The 23,551-nt window shown below is 43.7% G+C and overlaps 1 protein-coding gene across 8 annotated transcripts in view; it reads right to left on the reverse strand.

Annotated features, from left to right (window-relative positions):
• LOC144699643 (putative uncharacterized protein MYH16) overlaps window positions 1-23,551 on the reverse strand; it is a 298,882-nt gene that overhangs the window by 90,645 nt on the left and 184,686 nt on the right. For all 8 annotated transcript variants that reach the window (XM_078570735.1, XM_078570736.1, XM_078570734.1 and 5 more), the window contains one exon: window positions 8,996-9,052. In XM_078570735.1, coding sequence (XP_078426861.1) covers window positions 8,996-9,052 — 57 coding nt within the window. The remainder of the gene's footprint in view (window positions 1-8,995; window positions 9,053-23,551) is intronic.

Consider the following 23,551-nt stretch of genomic DNA (forward strand, 5'->3'; position numbering starts at 1 on the left):
TTACCTTTGGCGGGCGCGCCCGATCAGCAGGCCAGGGACGAGTCGGGAAATGGACCGCCTATGGTGATTGGCCCCCAGTCGCAACATCACGCTGGCCGGCCCATGAACGGCCAGTCAACGTGAAACGTGCGCTGAAATGCTCAGCACTGTTGGTGTGGGGGCAGGGACGGGGGTGTGAGGTGGGGGGTGCGATGATGTTACTGTGGGCGTGGGTGAGCTCTGCGAGAAAGCTCCCTGAGGGCAGACAGCTGCCTTAGGGGGCTGCAGGCCTGAAAATTCATCAAATAAAGGAATTATAAGCTGGGGAAAAATGTCCATGCATCACAATCAATCACCGGAAAATATAACTGATAAAACCGCTGCCCGCTGATATTTATTTTTATTTTATTTCATAATGGAAATTTCATCCTGCTCTTGGATGAGGTTTGATGAAAAATGCAAAGGCCACCTGGCTAACTTGCCCGTCCGCCAACCATAATGTTAGACGGGCCACGAAAAATCGGAGACAATGACGCTGCTAATGGGCTTAATTGCCTTCTTAGTTGTTGGCAGGCATGCTCCCGCTGAGTGAAATAGCGAGCGAAAGTGTGATGACATTGGGATGCTCGCCCAACGTCTTCTCACATGGTTTTACGCTCGATCGGGCCGGGTGCGCGCCCGCCTGACCGTGGGATGTAAAACTCAGCCCGTTGAGTGCAAAACTGGGTTTAGAAAATGGGGAACCACTTTTTACGCTCGTTTTACACTGACGGCAAAGAAAATTGGGGGAGGTGTTAAACAGAATGCCCCTTCACTATCACATGCTTCACACCACCATTGAAATCCAATTTCACTCCCTGCCAACTTGTTTCACCAGTCAGACAGCAGAGGCATTGTGCACTTGGATAGATTTTGACCTTGTGCAATTGTGTAAAGTGACTCACTTTTACCCAAATTTAACACTATTGCCCATGGCAAAAATTATCCCCCAGCCCCCAAGCTCAGCCCGAGAGGATATAGCATCAGACAGGAAACATGACAATCTCGCACCGCCAGCTACAGAGAAAGGCGCATCTAAGAACTGACACTCGAAGAACTACGTCACCATCAGTAAAGGCAGAACTATGGGAAAAGAATGGGAAAATTGGACCTGGAGTACTTTGTCGTTGAATGAATTTTGATGACTACACTTATCTTATCTCTCCATTCAATAGACCACATACTACTGATTGGTGTCTTCTGGCAATGTCTCACACAGGAGAAGGAACAGCCCTGGGATCCAGGTCAGATTCGGAAAACAGCCCTAATGCGCTGATTTCTCTTTGCATTCAGATTGGAGCAGTAGTGCTTGCTGCTGGTATGCCACCTAGCTTGTTTCTAAGCATCTGTCAGTTCTTGCCAGAAGCCACACAAGGTGGAAGGTACTTCTCATGTAGTGTGATGCTTGAACTTGTCAGATGTAGTCTCACTTTTCTTGCTGTGAACAAAGTGTGGCACTATCAGTTAGCTAATGGCTTGCCTGCTCAGAGTTTCAGATATTTGCTTCCCTTAGACACAAATCATTTTGACAAATACTCCAGACGTGTCAGCAGAGTACCGGAGAACCCTTTTAAGTCTATAAATGGGAGCACTGAAGAGACAGTTACACATGGGCTTGCTTTAAAATACTGCATAGTTTTGGTAATGTTAGGGTGGCTGATAACTCTAACTCCTAATAGCAATTTCCACTTTTCCCTAAGTGACTAAACATAAGAACAACAGTAGGCCCTTCATTCCTACAAGCCTGTTCAAACATTCAATTAGATCGCGGCGGCTCTGTATCTTAACTCCAAAACCCCTCTTTGCTCTAACCTAGTCTAATAAAAATCAATCAATCTTAATTTTGAATTTTTTCATCGACTCCAAGCCTCACAGGACTTTTGTGAGAAAGCAGTCCAGATTTCCACTATCCTTTGTATAAAGAAGTGCTTCCTGACATCACCCCTGAATGACTTAACTCTATGTTAAAGCTGTAGCCCTTGTTCTGAACCTCCACACCAGAGGAAATAGCTTCTCTTTATTCACCCTATCAAATCTTTTAATCGTTGTAAAGACCTCAACGAGATAACCCCCTGATCTTCTATGTTTAAAATTATTCAAAGTAGCCCCATAACCATAGACTGGAATGGGATCCAAGGTGGAAACTTTAAAAAAATTTATTCTATCACAGGATGTGAGCATTGTTGGCTAGGCCAGCATTTGTTGCCCATCCCTAACTGCACTCAAGAACGTAGAGGTGAGCTGCCTTCTTGACTGCTGCAGTCCATGTACGTAGATACACCCATAGTGCTGTTAGGGAGTTCCAGGATTTTGACCTAGCAACACTGAAGGAACGACGATATAGTTCCACGTCAGGATGGTGTGTGGTATGGAGGGGAACTGAAAGGTGGTGGTGTTCCCATACTCCTGCCGCCCTTGTCCTCCTAGGTGGTAGAGGTCACGGGTTTGGAAGGTGCTGTCGAAGGAGTCTTTGTGAGTTGCTGCAGTGCATCTTGTAGATGGTGCACACTGCTGCTACTCTGCATCGGTGGTGGTGGGAGTGAATGTTTAAGATGGGGGATGGGGTGCCAATCAATCGGGCTGCTTTGTCCTGGATGGTGTCAAGCTTCTTGAGTGTTGTTGGAGCTGCACTCATCCACGTATTCCATCATCCTGACATGTGCCTGGTAGATTGTGGACAGGTTTTGGGGAGTCAGGAGGTGAGTTATTCTCTGCAGAATTTCCTAGCCTCTGACCTGCTCTTGTAACCAAAGTATTTATATGGCTAGTCCAGTTCAGTTTCTGGTTAATGGTAACCCCCAGGATGTTGATAGAGGGGGATTCAGTGATGGTAATCCATTGAATGTCAAGGGGAGCTGGTTAGATTTTCTCTTGTTGGGGATGGTCATTGCCTGGCACATGTGGTGCGAATGTTGCTTGCCACTTAGCAGCCCAAGCCTGAATATTGTCCAGGTCTTGCTGTGTATAGCTCAGGTAGATGCAGGAGACTCATTCAAAGAACAGCAAGGGAGTTATCCCTGGTGTCCTGACAAATATTTATCCATCAACCAAACCACCAAAAGCAGTTTGTGTGGTCATCATCCCATTGCTTTTCTTTTGTGGGACATTGCTGTGTATAATTCCTACATTACAGTAGGGGCTGTACTTCTCACGAGTACTGTATAGGTTGTACAGTTCTTTGGGAAAATTGTGCTAGGGCCAGGGGAGAGAGGAAAACTCAACTCCTTTATGCCATCCTATAAGCAGAGCTGTTTTAATTTTTGAAATAGGCTATGGCATGTTTCCCCAAACCCTCTGTTTATGAAGTCAATTTTAAGGTGACTCGCAGCAAACTCTCTTTGGGATTAAATTAGACGTATTGTTTATTCATACATTCAAACCCGGGAGATGGTCACAACCCCAAACACCACACACAAGCATACAAGGAGATAGGAAAGAAAGAGTTTTCCAATGAGGGATAGCTTAAAACAAAAAATAAAACCAAAGATATGAATATTAATTTACATGAATGTCAGAGTCCAGTGAGGGCTCCTTCACATAGTAGTTAAAGTTCAGGCAAGTTCAGCTAGCTGAAAGCAGGGGTTACAAAATTCCTTTAAAATTGGTGATTAAACAGCAACATGAGGTTGGTGTCCAGAGACTTGGTCCACTCGACAGGCGATGGCAGAGAACCAGGCTTTGAGGGGGTTTAGACTTGAGGCAGACTTTGTTGTCAGCCTGGAGTCTGGCTTTGATGTTGACAGGCTGGATGTTAACAGCAGACTGCTCTGGGAGTTCAGGAATGTAACATTAAAACTGTTCAAAGGCCAGAGGATCTTAGGTCATGTGATGTTGCCCATTGATGAGTCAGTTTCAGGTGAACAATCAGTTTTTGTGTCTGTCAAAATCTATTGCTCATCTTAGGAGGTAGATGTTGGCTATTAGTGTCTCCACAGGTATAACATGTTTCAATGGCTCTCTAATACAAGTCCAGGCTGGGGAGGCAGGCTGGCTGCTGCTCCCTTGTTTCCTTGAATGTAATGGGCCCACATAATGATAGGTGTGAGAGTCCAGAAAGATGAGGGTTGATCTTTGTCCTGTAATTACTGGAAGTTGGAAGCTTCCAGAAGTGTAGCCAACTTGCAAATCACGTGACCTGTGGCAGCCATGTTTTTGGTCCAGCAAAGTCCATTTTAAATTAGCAGAAAGTAAGGTTTGATGTATACAGTATATGATCTTTTTCATGTTTTATGGACATGACAATTGTTATATAAATGCAAGTCTTTCTTATATGAAGGCAAAACAATGTTACTGAGCTCAGCGATGCTATTAGACGATGCAGTTGTGCACATTGCCCTCATACACAGCTTGTAGTGTTAACTTCAGAGGAGACAAAAGAAACACTGTAGCCAGTTTAAGGAATTTCCCCCCCACTTTTTTTTAATACTTCCATGGGATGTGGATGTCTGTTGCACACCCTTAATTCCCTTGAATGGTTGGGGTGAGCTGTCTTCTTAAACCTACCAAGTGAATGTATGCAGTGAATATATATTTCACATTTATCTATCAGTGAAGGCTCTTGGCACAATATAACAAACTTGCAATTTTCAGGCACTTTGCAATATAATTTACTTTTTAAGTTGGCTCTGAATTATGGTTCTGTCAGTCTAAATGCATCTTGGCAGAACTGCTTGATTTCAGATTTGGCAATAAGCTAGTAATGTTGTGCCCGGTATCTCCCACTGGAAAGAGGAGAAGGTTTGGGCGAAACTGTTCTTTAAAAATGTAGTCTGCTACTTAAAACAATCATAAATTTGAGGCAATAATAAGGCAGAAGTAACAGAAATTCCATCCCTTCTGCAAACACCTGTTAGAACTGTAACAAATATATCGTAGGTAATTTCTCTCTTGTCAAAACCTGTGCTTCTCACCTCAGCACTACACCAGCAGATTAAAGACGATCACTTGGATCATGACAAATTGAGCAACATGAAAGAAGCCTTGATTTTAGCTCCAGGGTACAACTGGCCCGGGGGTACCTTTTCAAGTAGCATGTTAGGTGATAAATATTTCCTGTCTATGCCCAACCTATTTCAGAGGCCAGTTCTGTCAGGGGCACTGATCTATTGTTGTAATTAAACTGTGGAATGTGTTGGAGATACTACACACCAGAAATCAAAGGTAAAGGATCCAGAGTGAGATAGTGAGGAATTCTATTCCAATTAACTCCGCTTTCAGGACTGAATCAAGGTACACTTGGCCTACTAAAGAATGAATCAACTTCAATCTGATTGAATTTCACACCTAACAAGATATTTTGGAGACGTGTCCATTTTTTTGGTTTCTGTCAAAGCAGATGTCCAACATTGTCGAGTCTTGTCATGTGAATAAAGGGCTAGAAATGGAATTAAGATTCAAAACTGCTGCTTTTCCATAAACAACTGAAACAATTCAACCAGCCATAGTTCAAAAGAACTCATATTGTGCACATTCAGAAACATCAGCAGAGACTAATTTATATTACATATTACTGTACCTCCATAAGAACATAGGAGCAGGAGTAGGCCATTTGGCCCTTTGAGCCTGCTCCACTATTCAATAAGATAACGGTTGATCTGGTTATGGTCTCAGCTCCACTTTTCTGTCTGCCCCCCAAAACCCTTGTCTCACAATAATCTGTCTAACTCTGCCTTGAATAAATTCAATGAACCAGCCACTACTACTTTCTGAGGAAGCGGATTCAACACACCAACGACCCTGTGGGAGAAAAAAATTCTCCTCATCTCTGTATTAAAAGGGAGTCCTCTTATTTTTAAATTGTGTCCCCTAGTTTTAGTCTCCCCCACAAGAGGAAAGATCCTCCGGTATCCACCCTATCAAGTCCCCTCAGGATCTTATATGTTTCAATAAGATCAGCCCTCATTCTTCTAAACTGTGATGGGCATAGGCATAAGCTGTTCAACATTTTTTCAATGGTGGTGTCGCTATAGAGACCATGTTGCTTCAGTGGCCCAGGAGATGCAGGACAGGATATGTACGCCCCATTAGGCACAGTAAAACTGCTGCCAAATGTCAATGGTTAGGCCTGAGGATGTAAACAAGCTGCATTTTCATGCATGTCAGGATTATAAAAGCCACATTTCTGACAACTGCAAACCTCCCCACAACACCTGGGAAGGTCTGCAGCCAGAATGTTCACATCACAAAAGCGGCTTCTGAACAATTGTACACGTGATGATTTTAAGTAAGCAATCGCAAGTTTTGAACGACTACCCCTGTCCAAATCTCCGGCATGCACAACAGTTCCATTGTTGCCAGTGCACTGGGTGCACCCCTATAATATAAATGGTGCAATTCTGCAAGGCCAGCAGCCTCATCATATTAACGATACTCACAGTGGGAGCTACCCTGCTACATAAAACATGCCACAAAATGTCCCTAGGTCAGGTTAAATCTTGATTCAAACAAACCTTCGGAGCTTAACAAGTGCATAGCAATCAAATCTCGAAAGCAACAGCTGCAAAGCCCTTCCAAAACCAGAAATGTATGGATGGTGGAATTCTTTAAGTGCCTTGCATATTCTTTACTGTAAATTTATGACATGATAGACGTTGCTATCTTGCTTTCATAACAGTTAATATACTGCCAAAAGGATTCACTTGTGGAGTACTTTGAGATGGCTTGATATGCTAAATGCAAGTGTCATGTTAGAATTGCCTTCAATAAGCATTCACTTATTTTCGACGGTATTTTATGAGGGGGAATAAGTGCATGAGCGAGAAAGGAATGGAAGGATGCACTGACAGGGTTGGATGAAGTAGGGCGGAAGGAGGCTTGTGTGGAGCATAAACACTGGAAGAAACTATTTGGGGCTGTTTCTGTGCTGCAAATTCTATGCAATTCGAATAAATCAAACAAAATTCTTCTCGCACCTTTATATGTAAATGTAATCTCTTTTCATTAGGAATCATCAGATAAGATTGCAGCTTGTTTCATTCATTATCAGAAACCTTGACTGGTGTAATAAGGGTCAGTTGCTTGGTCTTCTGCAGGATTTAAATGGCAGCACTGCCTCCAAAGGCAGCCTGGAGGCAAAAGTACTTCTACCACCCAGACCAGCAAGGGATGATTTCTCCCAGCCTTGCTGGAGGTGAATCAGCAACTGTGGCAACCTAACCAGGGTGCTGGTGGCAATGATGGATGTCCTGAGCCACCATTTTAGTCTGGCTAAGGCCTCGGGGACTGTTTTGCACATTATTCGCCCGTATGACTTTGTCCCAAAGGTGACATTTGAGTAACTGAGTGAGAGTGACCTCAAGTGGTTGCTTCAGTGATCCCATTTGTGCTCTAAATTCTGCCATACAGGAAGAAATCCCAACAGTAGAAGTGTTAGGGACATTGTGGAAATGCTTCCAGTGAAAGCGTTTCCAAATGTAAAAACATATCTTTAAACAGCTTTCAATTTGGATTCCCAAATTCAGCTGGGCGCACTTCAACAGAGTGGCTGCCAGAGGCCAGAAACCTGTCTTAGCTACTGAAATGCTGCTAAAGAAAGAACTGCTATTTATACAGCATGTTTTACAACCTCAGGATGTCCCAAAGCGCTTCAAAGCCAATTATGTACTTTTGAAATGTAGTTAACTCCTGTAATGCAGGGAAATAACGATCACCTTTTGCAAAACAAACCAATGGTTTCACTTTTCTTCATATGCATGCAAGTGTGGCCCAAGGACATGAAAAATCCTCCAGTCACAGTAATTCAGGTTAGAACAACGCAAGGGATGCAACAATGTAGTGGCTAGCACTGCCCTAATAGAAAGAAAGATCTTCTATTTATATGCCTTTCACAACCTCAGGATATCCCAAAGCGCATTACAGCCAAGTAAGTACTGCTTTTGATGTGCAGTTACTCTTGTAGTATTGGAAAAATTGCAGCCAATTTGCACATAGCAAGGTCCCAGAAATGACAGACAGATAATGACCATATAATCTGTTTTGATGTTGATTTTTTTGATGAAGGGATAAATATTAGCTAGGAAATTGGGGAGAACTGCCAACTCTTAGTTGAATAGTGCCTGGGATCTTTTATGTCCATCTGTCAGGGCAGACAGAACTTTGGTTTAACATCTCCTCCAAAGGTCAGCGCTGACAACAGTGCAGTATTCCTTCAGAACTGCATCGGTGTTAATCTGGATTACTTGTTCAAATCTTTGGAGTGGGAAGATTGTTAATTTAGAGTGGTTCCAGGGATGAAGCACATCAATTACTTGGATAGATTGGAGAGCCTGGCATTATTTCCCTTGCAGAAGAGAAGGTTGAGAGAAGATTTGATACAGGTATTCAAAATCACGAGGGGTCTCAACAGACGGCAATTGTTCCAATTGGCAGAAGGGTCGAAAACCATTTGCCTTCCTCATCACAGAGCACACAGGCTTAAAGTGATTGACAAAACAACCAAAGGCAGCATGAGGAAAAGCTTCATTTCCTCAGTGAGTGGGTGGGATCTGGAATGCACTGCTCGAGATTCGAGCGGAGGCAGATTCGATCGCGGCTTTCAAAAGAGAAGTGTCTAAGCACCTGAAGGGGAAAAAAAATTGCAGGGCTACAGGAACAAACTTCCAATAGCAGAAAAAAACAGACAGAATTAATTTTTCCTCTACCATTACCTCTGTTGATAGCAGCTGGCTTAGAGCAGACTGATGATGGACTGGGGCCTTTCTTGTCAGCGTGGCCCAATGCTGTACCGAACAGTTCAACTCATTAGTGAGACATTTGGCAAGGTTTTTCTAATGTGACATAAAACCAAAAATATTTCTGGTTTTATGTGATATCTATTACAGAAAGAGGTTCTACTGCTACATAAATATCATTGGAGGAAGTTTGGCTTGCAGGGCAGTGAATATACAGTTACCCACTTTTAAAGAAATGTCAACTTACAGATCATTTGCTCTAATTACTTCATATTCAAAAGATACATAAAGTCCATGACATCACCCACCTTGGCTCTCATGGTTCTTTCGGCCTCCAGCTCCTCTTCCAGCTCCTCAACACGGGCCTGAAAATAAACAGGGCAGAATAAATCACGGGGACAAACAATGTAGACATGGGGAGGAGGAAGGGCAGGAGTTTTTTTTTTCCCAATTTTGTGGCACTCATTTTGGTTCACTCTTTCCTTGTCTTCTGCTTCAAAGACTAGAAATATTAATAATATCTAACTGTCAACATTTTAATCATGGCTGTGCTTCTTGGATTGAGAAACCACCAAAAACCACATAAATAAAATTCAACGGAATCTCGCATCTTTTCTTTTACTTCAGAGAAGAAGACATTACATTAGGTGAAGCTACAGTATAGTGTTGTCACATGGTCCTTCCGGTACACTCACACACTTAGGTTATTATTAAGGCCCTGTACACATTACAGACAATATGCTAGTATCTTTGGGGAGAGTGCGGGTTAAGTTTGAATAATTTCATTCCAGTTCCTGGGACCCTTCTGAAGGAGATAGCTGAAGAGATAGTGCAGGTGTTAGTGGTGATCTTTCAGGAATCACTCAAGTCAGGGAGCGTCCCAGAGGACTGGAAAATCGCTAATGTAACCCCCCTGTTTAAGAAGGGAGCGAGGCAAAAGACGGGAAATTACCGGCCGATTAGCCTGACCTCGGTTGTTGGTAAGATTTTAGAGTCCATTATTAAGGATGAGATTTCAGAATACTTGTAAGTGCATAGTAAAATAGGGCAAAGTCAGCATGGTTTCATCAAGGGGAGGTCATGCCTGACAAATCTGTTAGAATTCTTTGAGGAGGTAACGAGTAGGTTAGACAAAGGAGAGCCAATGGATGTTATCTACTTGGACTTCCAGAAGGCCTTTAACAACGTGCCGCACAGGAGGCTGCTCAGTAAGATAAGAGCCCATGGTGTTAGAGGCAAGGTACTAGCATGGATAGAAGATTGGCTGTCTGGCAGGAAGCAGAGAATGGGGATAAGGGGGTCCTTCTCAGGATGGCGGCCGGTGACTAGTGGGGTTCCGCAGGGGTCAGTGTTGGGACCACAACTTTTCACTTTATATATTAATGATCTAGATAAAGGAACTGAGGGCATCCTGGCTAAGTTTGCAGATGATACAAAGATAGGTGGAGGGACAGGTAGTATTGAGGAGGCGGGGAGGTTGCAGAAGGATTTGGACAGGTTAGGAGAATGGGCAAAAAAGTGGCAGATGGAATACAATGTGGGGAAGTGTGAGGTCATGCACTTTGGTAGGAAGAATAGAGGCATAGACTATTTTCTAAATGGGGAGAGAATTCAGAAATCTGGAGTGCAAAGGGACTTGGGAGCCCTAGTCCAGGATTCTCTTAAGGTTAACTTGCAGGTTGAGTCGGTAATTAGGAAGGCAAATGCAATGTTGGCATTTATTTCGAGAGGACTAGAATACTAAAGCAGGGATGTGCTGCTGAGGCTTTATGAGGCTCTGGTCAGACCACATTTAGAATATTGTGAGCAATTTTGGGCCCCGTATCTCAGGAAGGATGTGCTGGCCCTGGAGAGGGTCCAGAGGAGGTTCAAGAGAACGATCCCAGGAATGAAAGGCTTTACATATGAGGAACGTTTGAGGACTCTGGGTCTATACTTGATGGAGTTTAGAAGGATGGGGGGGGATCTGATTGAAACTTACAGAATACTGAAAGGCCTGGATAGAGTGGACACGGGGAAGATGTTTCCATTAGTAGGAGAGACTAGGACCCGAGGGCACAGCCTCAGAGTAAAGAGAAGACCTTTTAGAACAGAGATGAGGAGAAACTTCTTTAGCCAGAGAGTGGTGAACCTATGGGATTCATTGCCACAGAAGGCTGTGAAGGCCAGGTCATTGAGTGTATTTAAAACCGAGATAGATAGGTTCTTGATTGGTAAGGGGATCAAAGGTTACGGGGAGAAGACGGGAGAATGGGGTTGAGAAACTTATCAGCCATGATTGAATGGCGGAGCAGACTCAATGGGCTGAATTGCCTAATTTCTGCTCCTTTGTCTTATGGTCTTATGGACCCAGCCAGGTCAGAGGGATTGCAGCAGTCCTGTCTGCAAAGAAACTCCACACCACAACAAAATGTGAAAATCAATGTTGAGAACTGGAGAAGAAGGGCTCCCGATGGAAGGCTTCAACAGTAGATGATTTTTAAATGAGTTGCTGAGCTAGACACAGCAGGAAAGCCCATGTCTAATAATGGGTCCACGCTGGGAAATGACTGGGACACGGTAATTAGAACTACAACTAACCTCAGTATTTTCGGGTTGTAGAGATGACTGAATTATGCAGCGTTCCTGCCCCTGATGATGATCTCTGTCGGAAATACAAGTGTTAATCTGGATGTGGGCAGGGTCAGCTTCAGCTATGGCTGCCCTTGTTTGAAATTGTCTGTCACAATTTGCTGTTGAGCCTCATGCATGAACAACGACTACTAGGGTGAGGGACCAAAGGACAAATGATGCCCATTTAGCACTGGCTGAATAAGGTGTCAATGTCAAATAGGGAAGAAGGGAGAAGAACTGGAGGGGTGAAGACATGCAGTTCTGATCAGCTTTCATCACAGGAAAGGATGTGATTTGGAAACCATTAACAATTAAACAAAAGACTTACTGCTTGTCTAATTGATTAATTGTCCGGTACATGAATCACAAAAAGTTAGTTTGTAGGTGCAGCAAGTGATTAGGAAGGCAAATGGATGTTGTCATTTATTGCAAGAGGAATGTAATATAAAAGAAACGGAGTTAATGTTTCAAGTCTGTATGATTCTTCTTCAGCTTTGAAGTAGAGTCATATGGACTCGAAACGTTAACTCTGTTTCTCTCTCCACTGATGCTGCCAACCTGCTGAGTTTTTCCAGCATTTTCTGCTTTTATTTCAGATTTCCAGCACCTGCAGTATTTTGCTCTAATAAAAGTAGGGACATTTTGCAACAGCTGTACAGGCATTGATGAGACCACGTCTGGAGTACTGTGCATGGTTTTGGTTTCTTTACTTAAGAAAGGACATAATTACATTAGAAGCAGTTCAGAGGCTCACACCTGATTCGTGGGATGGGGGAATTATCTTATGAGGAAAGGTTGGACAGGTTAGGCCTATATCCACTGGAGTTTAGAAGAATGGGAGGTGATTTTATTGAAACATATAGGCCAGGATTTCCCGGTCAACGAGCGGGTGGAACTCTTGATGTCACCCCACCTCATTTCAATTTTCAGGTCGGCGGGGGCTCAGCCTATTGAAGCCATTGACAATGTAACTAAAGTAATTAGTGGACCTGCATGTCCAGCCTTAAGGTTGGCGGGCAGGCCGGGAGCCCTGGCGGGCATTGGAAAAAGCATGAAACCTCGTCCACGGGCGGGATGAGGTTTCATGTAGGTTTTTAAAAATTTAATAATAGTGTATTTAAAAGTGATGGACATGTCCCAACTCATGTGACAGTGTCACATGAGGGGACATGTCAGGGAAATATTTTTTTCTGTTTTTAAGATTTTTTATTGTGGAGCCAATCTCCCTGAGGCAGCACTTAGCCTCAGGGAGATGAGTGCGATCTCTCAGGGAAAAACGATCGTGAGGGGACTTGACAGGGTGGATGCTAAAAGGATATTTCCCCCTATAGGAGGCATAAGAACTGGGGGACACCATTTAAAAATGAGGGGTCTCCCATTTAAGATGATGATGAGGGGAAACTTTTCCTCCTAGAAGGTTGTTAGTCTGTGGAATTCTCTTCCCCAGAGAGCAGTGGAGGCTGGGTCATTGAATATTTTTAAGGCTAAGTTAGAAAGATTCTTGATTGACAAGGGAGCCAAAAGGTACAGGGGGTAAGCCGGAAAGTGAAGTTGAGGCCACAATCAGATCAGCCAAGATCTTATCAAATGGCGAAGCAGGCTTGAAGGGCCAAATGGCCTACTCCTGCTCCTAATGCATATTTTCATATGTTGTCATTGCCCTTAAAGGGATAGTTACATTTTGAAAAAAAATATGGGGAAAAGTAAAGGTACAACCCCTCTAAGATCATTGACGGATGAACCTTTTAAAAGTAGGGCTAAGTAAATGAATAAAAATGCCAGATTTCTGAAAGGTGGGGGGGGCTACTCTGTCAGATTGCAAAATAGTCTAAAATAATCCTTCATTATGGAGGCTCTCATCGTACACCACTGGGATAGAAAAAATACTAAACATAAGCTATATTTTAATAAAACACAACTTTTTATTTTAGGCTAGCTTATGTCAGATAAACTGCGAATAAACTTCTATATTTGTGTTTCTTTCCATTTTCATAAGCAGCCCCCTCACCCTGGCACTTCTGTGCTCAAAACACTGACCTACTATAGGTGTTCTAGGGGTCCAGTAAACATCCCCATAAACACCCTTGCCATCCCAACCCCACAACCAGGGCAAATGCATGGAACCCAGGTCCTCACGTTTACATCACTAAAGCCAGCACCCTGAATGCAGCAGAAGAATAATTACATAGAGTTTACAGCACAAGGATAGATCATTGAGCTGAACTGGTCCACGCTGATATTTACACAAGCCTCCTCCTGTCTTACTTCATCATATCCTATCAGCATATTTTTCAATTCCTTTCTCCCTGATGTACTTATCTAGCTTCCCCTTAAATACACCACTCGCCTTTACCAATCAGGCAACCCCATTTTCAAGTGTCTGCAATACCGAATAAGGTCCTTTCTTCATCAGTTGCGTTCAGGTAATATAAAGATGTCTTTTTTTAAAAAAAAACCTCTCGTACATTCACTGGGAACGCCTCCATTTACCACAAATGCCAAGCAGTCACTTCTGATTATCCAGTAACAGTAACAGTAATTTTATCCTTTAGCAAGTTCTCGGGAGGCCTGTGTTAAAGTGGTCATAATAAAGTGATAAAGTCTCATGATACGTATAATTTGAAGGAGTAACTCACGGGCCATTCCAGTGCTTCAGCAGTCCGCTCCAAAAACATTCGAGCAGCATCCAGGCAGTGCAAATATACACAACAGGCAGGCTAAACAAATCCTGGCCAACCACTATCAGGAACTACATACCTGGCCTTTAAATGATGAACTAGTCAATCACCTTCACCCCTTCATTAATAACGTTTGTCTCTGTTAAAAAGCTCTCAAGCTGTGCAAGTTTACAACCAATAGGATCCTCCCTGTCACAGAAACCTCTAATAACTGGATTAACCAACAGAATACGCTGAATATAGTGAAATTTAACCTTTCCTGTACTGCAGGAATGCAGTTGTATCATTCCAAATACTGTGAAACCTTTCAAAATGAATCATTTTTTAAACTTGTTCTCCTGAATGTGCTGGCCAATCTAAGGTTCCTTCCCCTGATCCCAGCAAACCTATTTGTCCCGCACTCCAACAGCGGTTTTACATGGGTGATCCCAAGACAAGTGAATGACTATTTGGCTGTGGGGGCTTCACAGCCAAATTCAACCATGTCTTCACTTAAGGTGCATCTTCTAGTAGAGTCTGTCAGATTGCAGTAGAAGTGAGGAAATGGCTGAAGTTTCCTTCCTTTGTGCAGGAGTACTGAGGACAATTGGGGCCACCACTCCAGGTCCCCACTAAAGTGAGCTAGTTGGCCACCGGTTGGAAACTTGCTGGCCTGTATGGCTGAACAGTGATCAGGTGATGCCTTTAGCCACAAGACCAGGGGCAGCTTGAAATCCTATTTTCCAAATATCATGTATGAAACAAGCCTTAGATCCTGAAGAGGAGGATTGTATACCATGCTCGCTAGTATTGGGCTGATGCGGCCTGGCTTTAAATTACACCAAAAAAAAACATGGGGCAGAATTAAGTTCCAGCAACGTGAGCTTCCCCCCACCAGGCAGAGAACTGGTGCGAGCCCCACATCACTTCTATGGGAGAGTTTAAGGTATTCAAATTGGCCATCGTCATGCATCCTATGCGACCAAGGACCTCAGAGGACAGGAAGGCCGCAGGGAGCTGCTGATCAATCAGAGGCTGGCAGCAACATTGGGAATGGCGGCTGCTGCCGATAATGCTCCAAGGCCTACCCAGATGGCCGACACTGGATCCTGGAGACAGGCAAGTGGGCCAGGATGGGGGTCGCGGGGAGGGTGCTGCTTGGAATGGGGGAGGGTGGGGCAGGGGGTTGGAGACAAGGGCAGCTGTCAGCAGCACAGTTCACTGCCAACCCCCACCCCCCACTCTCCCACCAACTCAACTTCCTGAGGCTGGGTCCCTCAATCGATGATCATCTAGTGCCTGTCAAAGAGGGAACCTCCCAACAAGCCGCCCACACCCCCAGCCCCCACACCACCTCGGGTTTGCTCGGCCACCTTCGGGAGCCACGGGAGACCCTTGGAGGTCCCATTAAATCCCTGAGCCACCACTAAACTCCATTGGGCTGGGGGATGACTGGCTTTAAGTGGCTATTTATGAGCCTAATTGACATCCTGCCTTCAGCGGGTAGCAATTCACATCGGGCCCTTCCCCTCCCCAACTTAACTGGAGGCAGTTTTCCTGATGCTGGGAATCGGACACGGGTACCTCCACTTGATTCTCCTGGCAACCCCCCCCACATCATGTCTGCTCAGTAAGTTCAGCCCATGGGTCACCTGAACAAATTTTGTTATAATTCCTACCGTCACTGTCAGTTATTTTCTGTATTATTTGCTTGTAACCAAGCATCGATTACAACTTGATAAATGTGCAAAGATTATTCGCCACTCAGTTTGGCGATCACTCTCAGTTGATCTTCCATTTCGGCCTGTGCCAGCTAAATCAACCAAAACAAAATAAAAGAAACCCAGGAACTCCGCAGGACGTCCAGCAAATACTGAGTACCGTGAAAATGTTGAAATTTTATCTTACGCTGATGACAGTCAAAAACTAATGGGATTTTGTTCCCATGGTTTCAGATGTCATCCGAGAAGTGGAAAGCTTAGTGCCGTGTAGTCGCTTGTAAAATATCCTCATAAAATGCAATTATGCGACTTCTTTGCATTTAATGGCTGTCATGTATTAAAGTGATGTGCTTAGTTCAGGAAGAAACACATATATATTTCCTGTATTAAAATTAAGCCTGTGGTGAATAATTGGTCAGGCTTTCATACTTTATTGAGATTAAGAGTCTCCTGTATTGGTAACTTCACTCCGATGTCACTTTATGATATGTAAATCACGCGGAAATGGATTTCATAACTTATCTCTCCCAGGTGTCCACTGGGTTGGAATTTTGAGCATTTACAGCCCCTACTTGTACCCATGCCCCATGTTGTGTCTTCTGTTTCCCATAAGTTAGGGTTAATCACACTTTAGACTCAAAATGCTGGAGCTTCATCAAGTGTATTTCTCTATGTGGCTGGTGGACTAATACATTGTGGCTTGGCACATGACTGCAATGCAGCAGTGAAGTGTAGCACCTTGGACGTACATCCGCATAACAATTAGTTCTCGTTCCTAACTCTTTACAGAGAATATGACAATATAACATCCAAGTTTCATAAATAAGAAAGGGAACAATATGGCTGACTTAGCCCAAAGCAAATAGCATAATCGTCTCTCCTGCCCTTCATTCTTGGCCCACCCACCTATCAATGAGTTTAACTGACGACCTTCACTGCTGTACCTCCTCAATGTACTGTCAGTGGAGAAAAATAATACAAAATTTGTTGTGTTATGGGTTTATTTAGTGTCTCATTGATGAGATCTTGAGTCTTGTATGTTTAAAAATGAGCCACTTAATAGTAATCCTTAACAATGTACAGATCCCAGTTACTGCCATACATGGTGCTGCTCCCATGCAGGCTCTTTCTTGACTGTTTTCAGAGTCTATTACCATGTGACTCTATATATCATACCGTGGGCGGTGCTATTCTCCAGTCCCACGTTAACCCTTGTTTTGTCAAGCACCTTTACATTACAATGGCATGCAGGCACACATGACATCCCCTTTTCTTCTCAAAAGAAAACTTTATTCCCTTCTAATGGAGTATAGCTATTTACAATACAAGCTTTACTTGCTATACCTTCTCCCCAATCCCAAGCCTCTGACTTTATAAATTCAGACGGTTTTGAGGCTTAACAGCTCTTCCACATCTCAGTCTGTCACGTTTGGAAGAATGGTAGTAGTACTCTGTTGTTTCTGGTACTGGGTCTTGTCCATTTGATTCGCTTTTTGCACTCCTTCGAGTTGCGTTTCTCTTTATTAACAACCTGTCTGCTTTCTTCAGACACTGTGGGTTTGTCCCATTCCTTCTCCAGGGAATGTGAACTCTATTCATTCCTAGAATGGACTCGAATTTTCTTTTACCATGGTGTCCGCCATGTTCTTGTTGGACATTGATATTTCACAAATGGAACCTTCATTTCCATTTGTTTCATAATATCAGCCAAACATTTGTTTGCTGTTTTATTTTCAGATCATTCTGCAAGCTTACGAATCCTTTTATTCAGCTCAATGGTTCTTAGTACGTCTGAGACATCCAGTCCTCTTTCTTCTTCTAATTCCTTGTACTTCAGTGTGGGATTTACATTTTCTGATCTTATTTCTGACTTTTTTTTCTCTGTCTGCAACAGAACTTCGTCCTTATCCTTCAGTTTGGTTTCACGTTTGGCCAGGTCTGTCTCCGGTGAAGTCTTAACTTTTGTCAGTTCTGTAATTGTGCAACTCATGGCTTCATTAACCGCTCGGAGCTTGGAACGTTCTACAGCCTTTCCTCTCGATGCCGCCTTGTCATCATTCAGCTGGTCTCTTCAGCTATTCTGTCTTTTTCTTGGAGCTTTCAGCTTCCTCCGGGAATATGGAACATTTCTGAGTCGTCTCTGCCAACTGGTTCTTCAGTTTACGCAGAGACGCTAAATTCATTCTGCTTCTCTTCGTAGTTTTCCCAAGGTTCAAACTTTATCCTAAGGGATCCTTGAAACATGTGAAGGTTCTTCAACAGGTTTTCCTTTCCTTTGTGAAGCTTGTTTGCTTCATCTTAAGTTTTCCTGTAATTCAGCAGCGTCTCCTTGAGTTGCTGTTCTTCCACGCTGCTGTTTAAGACGGCCTTCATTTCTTCACATTGCCAAATGGTTAACGATGTACAGATCCCAGTTACTGCCATGCATGGTGCTGCTCACATACAGGCTCATTCTAGATTGTTCTCCGAGTCTATTACCATGTGGCCCTATACGTCATACCGTACGTGTTGTTCAGGTAGCAACCGTTCAGGTGAGTACGGTCGGGTAAGTATTTACTTCTTTTATCGCTTATAGTTTGTAAGGTCTTATTTTGTGGTTCATCATTTGTAAGGTCTATATTCTGTAACAACGAGGAGCAGGAAAGAAGGGCCCCAGAGTAATTGATATTAATTGATATTAAGTATCTTCCAAAAGGTTTAATTTAATTTAAAGGGGCAAGTCGTGGCAGGAGAGCTCAAAGCCGTGGTGTGCTCCTCCTGCTCTATGTGGGAAGCCGGGAACATTTCCAGTGCCCGGGGCCAGCATGTGTGCGGGAAGTGTCTCCAGCTGCAGCTCCTGGAAGCCTGGGTTTTGGAGCAAGAGCGGCGGATAGGGACACCGTGGAGCATCCGCGAGGCGGAGAGTATTGTGGATAGCACATATAGAGAGGTGGTCACACCGCAGGCTAAGAGTCCACAGGCAGGAAGGGAATGGGTGACCACCAGGCAGAGCAAGAGGACTAGGCATGCAATGCAGGAACCTCCTGTGGCTATTCCCCGGCAAAACAGATATACCGCATTGAGGGGAATGGCCTCTCAGGGGAAAGCAGCAACAGCCAAATTCGTTGCACCACGGTTGGCTCTGCTGCACAGGGGAAGGGTAAAAAGTGTGGGACTGCAATAGTTATAGGGGGTTCAATTGTAAGGGGAATAGATGGGCATTTCTGTGGTTGCAAACGAGACTCCAGGGTGGTATGTTGCCTCCCTGGTGCCAGGGTCAAGGATGTCTCAGAGCGGCTACAGGACATTCTGAAGGGGGAGGGTGAACAGCCAGTGGTCATGGTACACATTGGTACAAATGACATAAATAAAAAAAGGGATGAGGTCTGAAAAGCAGAATATAGGGGGTTAGGAAGTAAGTTGAAAAGTAGGACCTCAAAGGTAGTGATCTCAGGATTACTACCAGTGCCACGTGCTAGTCAGAGTAGAAATAGCAGGATATATCGGATGAATAAGTGGCTGAAGAGATAGTGTTAGGGGGAGGGTTTCAGATTCCTGGGACATTGGGACCGGCTCTGGGGGAGGTGGGACCAGTACAAACTGGACGGGTCACACCTGGGCAGGACTGGGGCTGCTGTCCTGCGGGGAATATTTGCTAGAGTGGTTGGGGAGGGTTTAAACTAAAACGGCAGGGGGATGGGAACCTATGCAAGGAGTCAGAAGAGGGGGAATCAAGGACAAGAACAAAAGACAGAAAGGGGGATAAGAAAAATGATAAGCAGAGAAATCAAGGGCAAGAATCAAACAGGCCCTCAGTGAAAAATAGTGGGAACGGGACAAGTAGAACGGGACAAGTAATGTTAAAAAGACAAGTCTTAAGGCTTTGTGCCTTAACGCGAGGAGCATTCGCAATAAAGTGGATGAATTAACTGCGCAAATAGGTGTAAACAGGTATGATATAGTCGGGATTACAGAGACATGGCTGCAGGGTGACCAGGGATGGGAACTGAACATCCAGGGGTATTCAGTATTTAGGAAGGACAGACAAAAAGGAAAAGGCGGTGGAGTTGCATTGCTGGCTAAAGAGGAAATTAATGCAATAATGAGGAACGAAATTAGCTCCGATGATGTGGAATCTGTATGGGTAGAGCTGAGAAACACTAAGGGGCAAAAAACATTAGTGGGGGTTGTATATAAACCCCCAAACTGTAGTGGTGATGTTGGGAATGGCATTAAACAGGAAATTAGAGACACATGCAATAAAGGAACATCTGTAATTATGGGTGACATTAATCTGCATATAGATTGGGCAAATCAAATTAGTAACAATACCGTAGAGGAGGAATTCCTGGAGTGTATGTGGGATGGTTTTCTGGACCAATACACTGAGGAACCAACTAGAGAACAGGTCATCCTCGACTGGGTATTGTGTAATGAGAAAGGAATAATTGGCAATCTCGTTGTGCAAGGCCCCTTGGGGATGAGCGACCACAATATGATAGAATTCTTCATCAAGATGGAGAGTGACGTAGTTGATTCTGAGACTAGGGTCCTGAATCTTAATAAAGGAAACTCCAATGGTATGAGGCGCGAGTTGGCTATGATGGATTGGGAAACAATACTTAAAGGGATGACGGTGCATAGGCAATGGCAAACGTTCAAAGTGCGCATGGGTGCACTGCAACAATTGTTTATTCCTGTCTGGCGCAAAAGTAAAACAGGAAAGGCGGCCAGACCATTGCTTACAAGGGAAATTAGAGATAGTATTAGATCCAAGGAAGAGACATACAAATTGGCCAGAAAAAAACAACAGACCTGGGGACTCGGAGCAGTTTAGAATTCAGCAAAGGAGGACCAAGGGATTGATTAAGAAGGGGAAAATAGAGTACAAGAGTAAACTTGTGGGGAACATAAAAACTGACTGTAAAAGTTTCTACAGGTATGTGAAGAGAAAAAGATTGGAGAAGACAAATGTAGGTCCCTTACAGTCAGAAACAGGGGAATTTATAATGGGGAACAAAGAAATGGCTGATCAACTAAATACATACTTTGGTTCTGTCTTCACAAAGGAGGACACAAATAACATACCAGAAATGTTGGGGAACACAGGGTTTAGTGAGAGGGAGGAACTGAGAGAAATTACTATTAGTAGGGAAATGGTGTTAGGGAAATTGATGGGATTGAAGGCCGATAAATCCCCAGGGCCTGATAATCTACATCCCAGAATACTTAAGGAAGTGGCCCTAGAAATAGTGGATGCATTGGTGGTCATCTTCCAACATTCTATAGACTCTGGAACAGTTCCTACAGATTGGAGGGTAGCTAATGTAACCCCACTATTTAAAAAGGGAGGTAGAGAGAAAATAGGGAATTATAGTCCAGTCAGCCTGACGTCGGTACTGGGGAAAATTCTAGAGTACATTATAAAAGATGTAATAGCTGAGCACGTGGAAAACAGTGGCAGAATCGGACAGAGTCAGCATGGATTTACGAAAGGGAAATCATGCTTGACAAATCTACTGGAATTTTTCGAGGATGCAACTAGTAGAGTTGATGAGGGGGAGCCAGTGGATGTGGTTTATTTGGACTTTCAGAAGGCTTTCGACAAAGTCCCACATAAGAGATTAGCGTGTAAAATTAAAGTGCATGGGATTGGGGATAGTGTATTGAGATGGATAGAAAACTGGTTGGCAGGCAGGAAACAAAGAATAGGAATAAACAGGTCTTTTCCCGAATGGCAGGCAGTGACTAGTGGGGTACCACAGGGATCAGTGCTGGGACCCCAGCTATTCGCTATATATATTAATGATTTAGATGAGGGAACTAAATGTAATATCTCCAAATTTGCAGATGACACAAAGCTGGGTAGGAGGGTGAGCTGTGAGGAGGATGCAGAGATGCTTCAGTATGATTTGGACAAGCTGAGTGAGTGGGCAAATGCATGGCAGATGCAGTATAATGTGGATAAATGTGAGGTTATCCACTTTGGCAGCAAAAACAGGAAGGCAGATTATTATCTGAATGGCTATAAATTGAGAGAGGGGAATGTGCAACGAGACCTGGGTGTCCTCGTACACCAGTTGCTGAAGGTAAGCATGCAGGTGCAGCAGGTGGTAAAGAAGGCAAATGGTATGTTGGCCTTCATAGCGAGAGGATTCGAGGCAGGAGCAGGGATGTCTTGCTGCAATTATACAGGGCCTTGGCGAGACCACACCTGGAATACTGTGTGCAGTTTTGGTCTCCTTATCTGAGGAAGGATGTTCTTGCTATAGAGGGAGTGCAGCGAAGGTTTACCAGACTGATTCCTGGGATGGCGGGACTGATATATGAGGAGAGATTGAGTCGGTTAGGATTATATTCGCTGGAGTTCAGAAGAATGAGGGGGATCTCATAGAAATCTATAAAATTCTAACAGGACTAAACAAGATAGATGCAGGGAGGATGTTCCCGATGGTGGGGAGTCCAGAACCAAGGGTCACAGTCTGAGGATACGGGGTAGACCATTTAGGACTGAGATGAGGAGAAATTTCTTCACCCAGAGAGTGGTTAGCCTGTGGAATTCACTACCACATAAAATAGTTGAGGCCAAAACATTGTATGTTTTCAAGAAGGAGTTAGATTTAGCTCTTGGGGCGAAAGGGATCAAAGGATATGGGAAGAACGTGGGAGCAGGCTATTGAGTTGGATGATCAACCATGATCATAATGCATGGCAGAGCAGGCTTGAAGGGCCGAATGGCCTACTCCTGCTCCTATTTTCTACATTTCTATGTTTCACAGAGGACTTTCAGCTTCTCCTTGTCTGTTAAGCTTTCTCCACCAGCACTGTAATAATTCTGGGTAGCTTAGCTTGAAGTGCTTATCTTTTCAAATGGGGACATTCCTTTGCTGTAAGGACAGTGTTTGAAGCCTGCGTTGTGTGTTACTGTCTTGTTATCAGCTCCTCCCCACCGAGCGCACTGCAGATTGTTCAGGCTGCAACAGCAAATGGATTAATCAGCCAGAGATACAGAGGTGAAGCTTGAAGTTTAGCTGTTGGATGTAGAATGTGAATGGCATGGATTTCTCCACACACTTCCACATTTACTGAATGATGCATATCAACGTTATTCATTTGGGTTTTGAATTTTGCTGAGAAACTAATATTAAACGTTTGCTAATTTAAAGGCAGGTGGGACACAGAATACTTCCTGTTCAAAATGTAACAACAGCTTGCATTTATATAGCGCCTTTAACATAGCAAAACATCCCATGGCCCTTCACTGAAGTGCAGCCAAATACATTTTTATTCCCAGCCACTTAAGGAGATTAATAGGACAGGTGGCCAAAAGCTTAACTCAAAGAGATAGGTTTAATGCACTGTTATGAAGGAAGAAATGCAGAAAGGTTTAGGGAGGGAATTCCAGAGCTTAGGGCTTGAGCAGTTAAGGCACAGCTGTTAAAGGTGGGGTGATTAAAATCGGGGCCAGAATTGGAGCAGTGCAGATATCTGAGGGCTGTAGGGCTGCCAATCCCTATCAAATGAGGCCCAAATGTAAAAATAATTTGGATCTCTCACGAATGTCATTGTTTCGCTCCCTACATCCACCCAATATTTGCTTGGCATGAAAATTGATCCCAATTACTGTATTCTGGGATTATTAATTCTACTATTGTGTCAAGAAGGACAGTATGGAGACAGTACAACATTTTCTCTGCTTTTTTTCCCCCCCAGCTTTGTCAAATCCTGCACTTTATCACGAGGACAAAACTACACATGGGGTTATACAGAGTCTAAGAGGGAAATTAGAGACCAACCAGAATAAAACCACACAATTAGGTTCTGAGTATCAATGAAATATGTGTTTCTAGTAAGGCTTAAAAATTACTATTAGTACAACTGTAGAAAGCACTAG

Source organism: Cetorhinus maximus, chromosome 24 (genome assembly GCF_964194155.1).
Source record: "Cetorhinus maximus chromosome 24, sCetMax3.hap1.1, whole genome shotgun sequence".
NCBI lineage: Eukaryota > Metazoa > Chordata > Chondrichthyes > Lamniformes > Cetorhinidae > Cetorhinus > Cetorhinus maximus.